The 12,088-nt window shown below is 34.8% G+C and overlaps 2 protein-coding genes across 3 annotated transcripts; both read right to left on the bottom strand.

Annotated features, from left to right (window-relative positions):
• Positions 1–3,020: 3,020 nt before the first annotated feature.
• On the bottom strand, positions 3,021–5,486 carry LOC118451566 (mitochondrial sodium/calcium exchanger protein-like). Of its 2 annotated transcripts, none has more exons than XM_035888257.2 (3): positions 5,333–5,486; positions 5,019–5,172; positions 3,021–3,599 (listed from the first exon to the last, which is right to left on the bottom strand). In XM_035888257.2, the coding sequence occupies exons 2-3, from the start codon at positions 5,140–5,142 to the stop codon at positions 3,226–3,228; spliced, it is 498 nt and encodes a 165-aa protein (XP_035744150.2). In that variant the 5' UTR covers positions 5,143–5,172; positions 5,333–5,486; the 3' UTR covers positions 3,021–3,225. The 2 variants fall into 2 exon arrangements, with proteins under 2 accessions (XP_035744150.2, XP_085511029.1); XM_085654903.1 differs by having other exon boundaries at positions 5,019–5,132.
• On the bottom strand, positions 5,306–11,803 carry LOC146873164 (mitochondrial sodium/calcium exchanger protein-like). Its single transcript, XM_085655101.1, has 6 exons — positions 11,711–11,803; positions 11,553–11,644; positions 9,237–9,562; positions 7,896–7,976; positions 7,623–7,748; positions 5,306–5,451 (listed from the first exon to the last, which is right to left on the bottom strand). Exons 1-6 carry the CDS (start codon positions 11,801–11,803, stop codon positions 5,306–5,308), a joined length of 864 nt encoding a protein of 287 aa, XP_085511227.1.
• Positions 11,804–12,088: the final 285 nt, after the last annotated feature.

Below are 12,088 nucleotides of genomic sequence, written 5' to 3'. Positions count from 1 at the left end.
ATGAGTGAGAGAATACGAAGGAGAATTAAACTTTTGGCCGTAGACAATGGGCAGCTCCCTTGGTATACACACGTTGAAAAGGCTACTAACAGGGAACAATGGTAACCTTGGCAATCTCTGTTCTGTCTCTTGTAAGAGATGGTCCAGAACGTTGTTCGGCGTACCGTTGCCGATGACGACGGTACTCTTGCTTTCGATTCACGTGGTGGTAGTAATGCCGGTCCAACATTAATACTACGGTCTGCTTTCATATTTCGACTCGACATGGTTGTTAGACCATCTCCTCCCTTTATATCGTTCTCCCTTTTACGCATGTAAACGAGTTCGCTACCCTCCTCGACTTACATATTTTACAGAATGTCTTGGAGAAAGAGTAAGAGGACATATCGGAAAAGGGAGAAAGGGATATTCGCAAATTTTTCGACGACTCAAGAGATCTTGCGCGTGATACACACAATTCCACGCCCACATTGAAATTTATCGGACACTTTTATCGCATGCTTTTGTCGTTCTTCCTTATACATATCCAAGGGTGATTTCTTTTATACTTACGATCGCAAGTACACGCCTCCAGTTTTTGGCTACATTGATTGTTTCCAAATTTACGATGAAAAAAAAGTCATGTTATCACATATTGTAAATTTTCCTCGTGTTTAGTTTAATAACAATGAGAAGGATATAGGTTTGATCAGAGAACGTTGTTTTATAGTTTGAATATTTGACCACGCCCTATGTCTACTTCTTTATTTGTTTACTCTCTCGTCTGTTATACTCGTTGTTGTCCTCAGTCATTCCGGAAAACTTTGCTAACTCTCAGTATCGAGACAAACTGCGTTGAATCGATTCGAGGACCATTCGACGATGTTGAATAGACATTCGATGTAACTATTCATATTACATTCGAAATATTAAAGACAAATATTATGCAATTGTTCATCCAAATAATTAACATTAATACAAAAAGATACGTTACAAGGATAATATTAATCAAGATAAAAAATCATTAATATTTAATACTTATTTCATTATTTTTTATCGTGCGCATTCTATTACTTTCTATACTCGACCATATTCAGCAATGGTTTTCTTTACGACGAGATCTCTCGTTACGGTACTAAAGCGTAAGCGAGATTTACGAGTGTCTCGTGTAAAGTCGAAATGAAACGACAAAGGAGAAAGTGCGAGGAAGCGGGAAAGTCGAAGGTTTAGGATGGTTAGGGGGTTGAAAACAAGGCATCCCTGTCTCCAACGAGCATAACGATCTTGTACAGATATCGGTATGTAGTTAATTATCTTCTCTGCGAGTTTGCCTGACAACGGTTCGAACGATGAGACGAGTCATTAATTTTTTACGTAATTAACGAACGAGACACGAGATATAGGAAAGAAAAAAACGAAAGGGAGAAGAGAAAGAAGAAGAGTTTTGGTGAGCCAGTAGAAACGAATGCAAAAGAGTACTCGAAATGTGCTGATTGCATTACCACGGAAAGACGAATGGCCGCTTCGGTGAATGGGCTCGTTAACTCGCACGCTTACAAATTGCCCACCATTTTCCTTCTCGTAGACCCCATCCTTTTTTTCTTTTTTTTTACTCCAGAGCGGGGAAAATCCGACGGATCTAGATATCCAGTTGGTGGGCTACCCTATGAGAGAATTCCAGGCTTGACGTAGATAGCATCTCGTTTTCATAACCGGTTTAGAATTATCATGTTGGCTTCCTCTGTAAATTAACTTTGCATAATTGAGCTGGTTTCTGCTAAAGAGTAGATAATCTCCGTTTTGGCGCCCTTGGCGTAGGCGCGAATATTTGGATTGACCTCCTCTCCCTACTTCCTTCGTTCCAATGCATTTCGATAACACATTATCATCGATTCCGATCGATGCCATCATGAATCACGTTTCAAATTAGCTCTCACCGATATTCCCATCCATTGCCGATAACCGTCAAGCAGTTATATCGCACTGATTTTGAAACGTATATGTAGGTATATTTCATGGTTGATAATATGGTCTCATTCGCCTCTCATAAATGATATTTGTATAGTACGTAAATTAAAAGATTTTCAGAGGAACGAGAGAACGTAGTCGTATTGTTCGTTGACTCGTTTTGAAGATTACACCCTTTTCCTTCTCAGACGAGAGGGCTTCTTTAAATTACAAAAGGGTTCATAAAAAAGAGTCTCGACGTGACGACGATGGTCTCTCTCTCTCTCTCTCTCTCTCTCTCTCTCTCTACCTCCCTCCCTTTCTGTCTCTCTCTCTCTCTCTCTCTCTTTCTCTCGTCCCTTCTCTAATAACAGATTCAATTACACTCGTGTACGCCCGCTACGAGAGATTCCCATGATGTAGAGAAGCATGCAAAATGTAAGAAGACGAGCAGAGTTAGTAGAGAAACTAGTGGCTGCGAACGTGACTCTTACCTTTACCTTATCGTAGCAACGTTTTACCTTCGCCTTTACCTTTGTAACCGGTGACCTCGTCCCCAAGGAAATGACCGAGAACGATCTAATAAAGCCACGGGACCTTCCGCTTCTATACTACTTGCCCGAATATTTTTTTATGTCTTCCATATAAAAGCCGTAAGCGGCAGGATTGGGGATCCTTTATCGGCAATCGAGGGAATATTTCTGTACCGTAATATTTTCTCAAATATCATTGTATTTTTCACTTCGTCGTATGCCACATGCACACATTCATGTCCATTCGCTTCCTCCTTTTACAAAAATCGTCGAATTATCGATCGATATGATAGTAAATTTGTTAGGGTGGCAAAAAAGAAAAGAATAAATTACGCCATATGTAGCTATGCGAATCGTAAAATTCTTATATTTATACATTAATACTTAACGTTTAGCTTTCGAGTCACGGTTTCATCGTAGGTTTCTTCATAGTCTAAAAAAAAAAAAAAAAGAAAAAAAAAAAGAAAATAACTTGTTGGAAAAGAGATAATATTTAAAAGAAAAATCGATAGACATGGATTTTTTTATTATCGCAAGCGCACAATTTATTCTCCGGTTTGATCACAGTAAGTACATACGGACAAATACAAATATTCTCTCATATTTCTATCATCATGGTAATTTCATCGACATCGATCAAATCCATAGGCATACCATTAATGTAAAGAATACGTAAAAAAGAAAAACGCATCACCATTTCCATATAACATTTCGTAGGATAGCATTATGCTCCAGAGAGAATGCTCTGGAGATAACGTTCGATTATTCATCGGCCGTCCGGCTCGTCCGCACGATGATCCGTTCCAAGGGGATGAATAACGTGGAACTCGCTGAGAAACTGAATGAGAATGAAAACCAAATACAACGAATAAAGAAGATATCCATAGGAACGCCGTGCAGTCGCTGCTGTAATGTTCATGTAAATGATCGTAGTCAATAGCGAACAGAATAGAAATGTTAGACATCCCGGTGCCATGTTGCTCACACGAATTTTCGCCTTTAAATCCGAAGAATATGCGGCCTCTATACCATAAGTCAATCCCAGTCCCAATAAAGTATTAAATATAGGACTGGCAAAACAGGCCATATAACCCATCTTTGAGAATCCTTGACGAGCTATCATTGTATTGGATATTAAATCTGTAATGAGAGATTTCCATCGTTAATATTTCACTGTTGAAATTAACAAATGACTTTTTCGATTTATCGTCGTTCTTAACTTTAATATTCTACATCTATACGTAGATTTACAACAACATAAAATTGTATTCATAGAACAGTTGATGCCATTTGAAATAAAAAGTATTTCTTATATTCGAAATGTAATTACGGATTCTATTTATCCTGATCGGGCGTTAATTAAGTACTAATTGCAGTGTCATATACACGAAGTATTAAATACGATATGACATTTCATTATGTTATTCTTTATGGATTATAGGAACTATTGGAAATGAGTTTAAAATTGTATTTTTCTTTTTTTTTTCCTTTTGTTTTTTTTTTTTTTTTTTTTTTTTATTCTTTTTCTTCTTTCTTCGATAAGGAATAAAATGTTGTCATTCGACATAAGCATAAATAAATAACATCGTACATTCGCGTTATAATTTTTCTTTTAGCGTTATAATTTCATTTAACTTCCATCGAGTCTCATGGAAACTTTGTTTTCTTATCCGAGTCTTCCTTGGTGCAATAAGCATGCTTGAAAAAGCTAGTTCGGTGTAATCGCATTTCATGAGACGAGAATAAACGTCGTCGCATGAACGGAAATAATTGAATTCGAGTTGAGCGAGATACGAGGTATTAGATAAGTTCCGATTTCAGGACGATAATTGAGACGTCGAAATGAGCGATACCAAATATAGTAGGAATGAAATTACGGTGCTTTGAGGTAAAACGATGCAGTTAAGAAAGTTTAAATTCATTTTGGCCGATAAAGTGAACGAACAATTCGATCAAAAAAGAGGACCTTGTTTCATTTTAAAAGGAACAATGAAATATTAGTAGAAAAAAATAATTAACATTAATGACATATTTCCCTTTCAACTCGATTCTTAATCTTCATTTGTGATATTTATTAAATATTATCTATATCATTTTTATTTCATCCTTATGAAGGAAAAAAAATAAATAAATAAATAAACAAATAAATGCACGGAAATCTTTTGCTTTGTATCCGAAGGCAATCAATTTTTACATTTTGATTGAAAAACAGCTCCGTTTGTAAAAAACTGTTTGTAGTATATCGTTCTGTATATACGAGAGCTTTTCATCGATCGAACGTTATTTACTTTATCTTTTTTTTTTTTTTTTTTTTTTTTTTTATTGAATGATCGATGTGCTCCGTATCGAAGGAGTAAATTAATTCACAAAGAAAATTCCTGAAAATAATTCGAATTTTGAAATGATTGAATTGTAATGATCCGTACTGTTTAAAGAGCATTGTTATTTTTCATAATTCATGAGATGTCAAAACGAAGCCTTAACGTTAGTTCTCGTAAACGCTAATAAGCATGCACGTTCGTTATCTACATATGAAATACATTTTTCATATTAACTCACCCCCGATGCTATTACCCCAGGCAAGAAACGTGATTCCCAGCATGGCTTTTGAAATACCACAGGCGAATTCAATGCATCCTAGCACGGCCATTATTTCTCTAGCCACGAAATAAACTGTCAGCATGCCGATCAAGAATCCAAAAAACGCGAAAGCCTATATTTATTAATTCTTTTTCAGAAATCTTTCTCAATGGTAAAACGTAAGAAATTAAAAAAAAAAAAGACAAGAAAAAGAAAAGAAGAAAAAAAATACTTGAGTACTTTGTCAATGTACTTGAATACTTTGTTTAAATAGTAGAAATGATAAGACTCACATTATGATACTTCGGTATGCGATCCACGTTGGTCGTTAGAAACACAATTACACCAATTAGTGTGCTAGAAGCGAAGAATATCGGTAATATCGGCACCTTGCCAATCTTCAATTGCCAGACTGCGAAGAAACGATGAAAATTAAATGGAGGTCAACACTTTTGATGGCAAACGATCGTATCGTCAACGATTCAGTGACTAACGTCTCTCTCTCTATCTCTCTCTCTCTTTTTCTCTTTCTCTTTAGTTTCTTGTAAAATCAGCGGAAATGAATTGACACGATATTCATGTTGGACTAATGTTAGTATAAAGAAGAAAGATTTGCACTTTTTTCACTCTCGTATTGTTCGTTTCGATATTGTTCTTTTTTTTTTTTTTCTTTTATCAATACCATCTAATACTCGACTGTGAATATACGTGAAAATTTTTGGTCATCCATCGACAATACGTTTTCGTTCACCGAGACTTATTTCCGTTCGGCATATTTTCTTCGAAACTTTTATTTTATTTTTCCATAACAAAATTCATGCGTTCACATCGATAAATTACTCGGTATATCTATCGCGCGGAAACCCCTGACACTCGTGATATTCTTCCAAAATGTTTTGATACGAAAAATGCTTTTTTCTACTCTTTCTTTTTTTTTTCTTTTTTTTTCTTTTTTTTTTATCAGCAAATACAAGATTTACCATATTAATTAATTATCTGGAATGAGATTAAGCGTGAGATATATTAAAGAGAATGAGAAATCAAGGAAAAAAAAGAAAAAAAGGAAAAAGGAAAAAGAAGAGAGAAAAGGAAAAAAGAGAAGAAAAACGATGTGAAGACGGAGAAACGCGTTTGTCACGTAATATTAGGTCGTACAGCTCGGAGGAGTCATGAGCCATAAGGAAATTAAATGCGAATTAAATTTCCCTTGAACGTGCTAGGAATGTTTCCCTCCTTGTGCAAAATCATTTCTTCGAGGATTCAAGGCGGCCATCGTTTATTGGTACACGTAAAAAGAAAAGAAGAAAAAGATAAAGAAAAAGAGAAAGAGAGAGAAAGAGAGAGAAAGAAAGAAAGAGAGAGAGACAGAGACAGAAAGAGAGAGAGAGAGAGAGAGAGAGAGAGAGAGAGAGAGAGAGAGAGAGAGAGTGGGAAAAAGAGAGAGAAAGAGCTTTTTACGTGTAGGCGTCTCGAGGATTAATGCGACTAACCGTTTAATAGAAACAACGCCACCGTCGGTGTCACACACAGCTGGAAGCAATTTAGCAGCTTGGACCAACCTCTCTTTTCTGCCGTAACGTTTACAACGGGTATAAATAATTGTAGGAGAAACCTAACCGGTGAACATAGAACCAGGATGATCTTAAAGAATTGGTTCGCTTGTTTCCAATCCTCTCTCGAAATCGGATTAATGTCGTAGAGAAATTCTTTGAAAAGGCCTCTTGGTCGTTCGGATATATCATCGACTTCTCTCTCAATTTTAATGCCATCATTACGAAATCGTACTCTCTTCAATTCAATGAATCTTGCGACGTCTGTATTTTGGAAATATTTTTTGTTCTATTATTTTTTTTCGTTTTCTTTTTTTTTCTTTTTTTTTTTTTTTTTTTTTTTTCTTACAACAAATATGTATATTTCGATCGATGCTGCACAGGTATGTTAAAGAAAATTTTTAAATAAATTCTTTCCAAACAATGTAATTCAAATGTTTTCTTTACCGAACAACCGAAGGATCGCGAAACAAATTTATATATACTAACGTGAACTCTTTGTTTGGAAAAAAGAGTAAACGAGGGAAATAAAGAAAAGAAAAGAAAAGAAAAGAAAAAGGAACGAAATGAAACGAAACGAAAGAAAACAAAAAATAGTAGGATTACATTCAGTTGAAGAAAAGAATTGCCTGAAGGTTGAAAAAAAAGAAAAAAAGACTGTTGAATAATTTAAAGGAAGGATAAAAAAAATAATATTATATTTAATTTACGAAAAGGATAATAATAATGGATAGAAGGGAGCAACTTTTGATATTTTCACTATGTACATAAATGGAATTTTTTTTAAATAATTTCAGCGAAAATATAAAAACGTAGAATAGTTTGGCAATTGACGTAAAATCATTCGCGTATACTTAATAAGAAAAAAAGAACAGCGAGGGGAAGAAATAAAAAAGAAGAAATGAAAAAAGGAGACGAAAGAAAAAGAAAAAAAGAAAGAAGGAAGGAAAGAAAGAAAGAAAGAAAGAAAGAAAGAAAGGAAAAAAAAAAGAAAATACAAATGAAAAAAGCGCGAGAGAAACGGAATTGGTACCGAGTTTGGCTCGGAAGCCAAAAGGACGGCTCCTCGTGGGAATCCGTGAGATGGCGATAGCGTCCGTATCTTTGTTCAGCAGATAAGCATGTAATACATCTGGATCCTGTACGCTTGGGATTCTACCTGAAAGCACGGAAGCGTGTCTCGAAAAGTAAAGGGATAAAAGGTGAGAGAGAGAGAGAGGGAGTGGCGGGGAGAAGGAATGGATACTTTCCATGACATTGTACTCCTCTCGACGTTCGTTTTAGAACTGGCACGAGCGAAACGCACTTTTCACTTTTTCCTCTCGAGTATCACGCCATTGCATTATCACGACATCGACAATGAAGAGAACGTAGAGGAGAATGAAGCCTGTAATTATGAACGACATCAACGTTGAAATAGCAATTTAACGGTGGACGATAGGGAATACTTGAAATTCTCTCAAATTTACACTTTTGTTGCTTCATTTTCTCTTTGATCTTTGTAGCCGTGAACGAATTCTCGTGATATTTCAAAAAGATATATCGTGTCACGATTTAATGTTAAATTTATTTCGAATGACAAAGGGCATTTGTATTAGGTATAAAGTTTTATATTCTTTATTATGTTCGTAATGAATCGTGATCTATCGAGTAATAAATCGATATGTGTAATATCGAGCGAAAATGAAGCATCGATAATTATCGGGATAGATTAAATTTATCCTGACGTTCATTTTGGATAATGACAAAAATACGAGCGACGAATCACAACCTTCCGCTTAGACGGCGTCTTTTAAGCGAAGTTGAATTTAGGTCAATGCATTTTACTACAAACCAGATTTCGATGAAATTCGAATCTCTCGCTGATTAATAGGTACATATACACACGTACTCGTTTCATTATCGATCGTATTCCTCGGTAATGACCTTTTTGTTTTTATTTTATTCTTTTTCTCTCTTTTTATCTCACAAATCCCATTTAATTTTCAATATAATAACTGAATATATTAACCGTTGCAATTATTCCCTTAATCGAATTTCCTCGTACAAGAATTCATCTCGTTTTACGTTAAACCTTACAAGAACGATCTTATATCATAACGAGTATCGAAAAGTTCTCTCTTCTTAAGTATTAGAAGAGTCTACGAACATGCGTGACGCTGGCTGAAATGGGATATAAATAATCCCTGTCCTAATTTATAGCGGATGAAAATCTTTGCGTAAGAAACTATGCGAGAGAATGAAGAAGGGTGAGAGTACGAAAAAAACAAGAAAACAAAAAAAAAGAAAAAAAAAAGAAAAAGAAAGACGAAGATAGAAAGGAAAAGGAAAAGAAGATGGAAAGAGAGAAATTGCTGAAAAGTCTCTGAACGTCAGATTGCGTGTCTCAGGTAGGGAGACGAATTCTCTTCGGTCGACTTAATTAAATTCATCCACCTCCCTTTCACCCTTCTTCATGCCTTTTTTAAAGTTGTTACTATCAGTGACAATAGTAGTAATAGTACTAATAATAGTAGTAGTAGTAGTAGTAGTAGTAGTAGTAGTAGTAACAGTAGTAGTAGTAGTAGTAGTAAAAGTAATAGTAGTAGTAGTAGTAGTAGTAGTAGTAGTAGTAGTAGTAGTAGTAGTAGTACAGTAAAGCTCATACTTATGGCTTCCCATAGATAAACTCTCTCGTCCTGCACAACATAAGTTATCCAGCAGAGTGCCGCTACGTAAAAGCATGTATTTCTCATCAAAGGCTTAAAATATATACGAAAAGGCTTGACCAGGGCAATGGAACCCGCGATTATCGTTGTCACAAAGATGCCCGCGCTTATCAATTCCGTGAACATGATTATAGTATCCTCGCTACGGGATACGAGAGACGTGAAGATGTCAGGCGTTCCGTTTCCAAATGTCAATATCATCACACCAGTAATATTTTCTGACAGATGCATAACGCTGGTTATCACTGATAAGGATGGACAATAACTGGAATCAAGATAACGCGACAAGGTAAAATTAATTCAATTCTTTTTTTGGTTCAAACTTATGATATCTTTTATATATCTATTTTGATTTTATATTCTTTTTCTTTTTTTCTTTTTTTTTTTTTCTTTTTCATTCGAAATAATCCCGATTTTTTTCATATTTTATATTTTTAACGATAGAGAACAATGGAAAAATGTTTGAACCTTTAATATTAGTTAACAATAGTGAAATGATCATTTAAAAATAATGAGGAGTCACAGTTCAGATCAAATTGTCCTTTACTTCATAATAACTTTAATCTCGTCGTTACGAATTATCTATGTCATTCGTTTATTTAAATCGACATTATTTTAAATGTTCACGTTAACAGTGAAGTTAAAGTTGACGCATAACCGAGATCATCGTCGAATTATCGCTCACATATACAGGAGCTTTATTAGTTCCGAAAGTTGCTCGCATCGATTATACCGACCATTTCGTCGTCGATGTCAAGTTGCGCTTCTTTTTAATGGTTAGACATAAAAACGTTCTCGTTGTCGGTCTCTCAATTAAAATCACATCGTAATTTTACCTCGAATTACCAAGCATTAGCAAATATGTTCGAAAGGAGTACGAGGTAAAGACGAAAAGGATAACGAAAAGGAGCATGATTAAAAATTACATCAACTACTTATGCAATTGAAAATAATTCCATCAAGATCCTAGTCGAATAAGTAATTCTTCAATTTCGTAAACCAACACGAAAATATGGCTACGATTACTGTTAATAGTTTTCTTTTTTCTTTTTTCTTTTTTTTTTTTTAAGAGATTTCATTTTTAATTACATAATACAGGTTTTAATGTCTGTATTTTTTCATTTACCATCATCGATAGATAATCGAATAGAAAAAAGAGAAAAAAATAATACGATATATCATATATATCTATTGGCAATAAACTCTATCGATATTTCGCGATATATTGAGGATGTTCGATATATACATACATGTGGGATTTCGCGGTTGAAAATCACGTACAATATCGTCAACCATGTCACGTAATCCGTTCATCGATTCGTGAATCGAAGAGAAAGAAAATAATTCGTTTATGGATTCTTAATTTTTCGAATGTAAACTCGACTTTCGAGGGATGCATTTCTAGATCAGCTATCGTATTTCTCATAAAGCACGTGTTATAAAAATAAATTTTACAAAGCTGTTTTAGCCTCTCTATCTTTAAATCCATTTATCGTCTATTAAGAGCACCACACAATAACGAGAATTTCACTGATCGACCCAACGGAGAAACTCAAGCGTACGTAGGAAAAGTCTACTTCGAATAAAAACTGAAAATCGCCTGAGTGTGTTTAGCTACGCCTGGAGTAAAATGCTTCACGGTTCTCAACCTGATTTACGCGAAGTCCTTAACTTTTTGGTGCCCTCATCCCTTACTCTTGTCTCTCGCGAGCTCTTTCGCGAGCTCGCTCGTTCATATCCCAATAATAACGGTAAGTTTAAACGAATTTTCCGGTCGATAGAATAGATTGTTTTTAGAGATACGTTGACACAATTTTCTTTCTATTTCACCGCGACTACGATCGATTTTCTTTATTCGCAATATGAAACATTAATAATGCGAAATGACATGCATTATATAAAATGTAAATGTCTCGCATTATTACAATCCTCATTTTCTCTTCTCGCTTGTTAATCGCACAATTTAAAATTTTTGATATTAATTAATTAATTTTTTTTCTAATTATTTTCAATACTGTTATCGTTAATCCAATGAAATAAAATTTCAATCGCAATATCGATGATCGATATTATACTTATAAGTCCAAAAATGATGTAACACTTTCAATAAAATATTTGTAATAACATACAAACTGTCTAACGTGACTCCAATGATGAGGAATAGATAGAAGAGCCAGAGAAGGAAAAGAAAAATGCCGCAGAGAAATAGGGGTATATTTTCCGATCGGAAAATGCAAAAGAGCTCTGCGGTGTACTGAACGACGGAGTCCCTGTAGCAGTCTGGTATTTTCTTCACCCATTCGCAACGTTCCTCTGCAGGAATATACCAAAGATATGAACAATCATCCTGTAAAAGACAACTCAGGAGGCTCGTATCCTATGTTGAAACGAGAAAATCCTGTGAGAAATTTACTTCGCGTATCGGTAAATGTCCGTATCTGAGAAACCGTCTCAGTAAACCTTCTCTTTCCATAACATTTTTCGAAATATTTACGAAGAAAGTCATTTAACCTAAACTTTTCGATGAAACGTTTACCAAATCCTACAAATCGATTTTATTCGCTCGACTGTCGAAGATATTCAATTGAATATAAGAAAATAAAGAAATTTCTTTACGATCAATGTATTTGTATATGTGTATGTGTATGTGTGTATGTCTATGTGTGTATGCGCGTGTGTGTATATCGATCAATTAATTCATCGTTTATACGACACGTGTAATATAAAATTCGTGATATAGTTTTTCACGTGTAGGATTTAAAAAATAGTTATAAAAAAAAAATAAAAAAAA

Source organism: Vespa mandarinia, chromosome 2, assembly GCF_050613455.1.
Source record: "Vespa mandarinia isolate Hongniang chromosome 2, ASM5061345v1, whole genome shotgun sequence".
NCBI lineage: Eukaryota > Metazoa > Arthropoda > Insecta > Hymenoptera > Vespidae > Vespa > Vespa mandarinia.
This window is presented reverse-complemented; position numbering and strand designations above follow the sequence as displayed.

Coding starts and splice junctions, on each gene's coding strand:
- LOC146873164 (XM_085655101.1), bottom strand. CDS start 11,803: ATGACTTTCTTCGTAAATATTTCGAAAAATGTTATGGAAAGAGAAGGT. Junction 11,645..11,710: donor GACATTTACCGATACGCGAA/GTAAATTTCTCA, acceptor TGTCTTTTACAG/GATGATTGTTCATATCTTTG. Junction 7,977..9,236: donor TTATCTATGGGAAGCCATAA/GTATGAGCTTTA, acceptor TCATAATTACAG/GCTTCATTCTCCTCTACGTT.
- LOC118451566 (XM_035888257.2), bottom strand. CDS start 5,142: ATGCTGACAGTTTATTTCGTGGCTAGAGAAATAATGGCCGTGCTAGGA. Junction 3,600..5,018: donor CTGGGGTAATAGCATCGGGG/GTGAGTTAATAT, acceptor CTCTCATTACAG/ATTTAATATCCAATACAATG.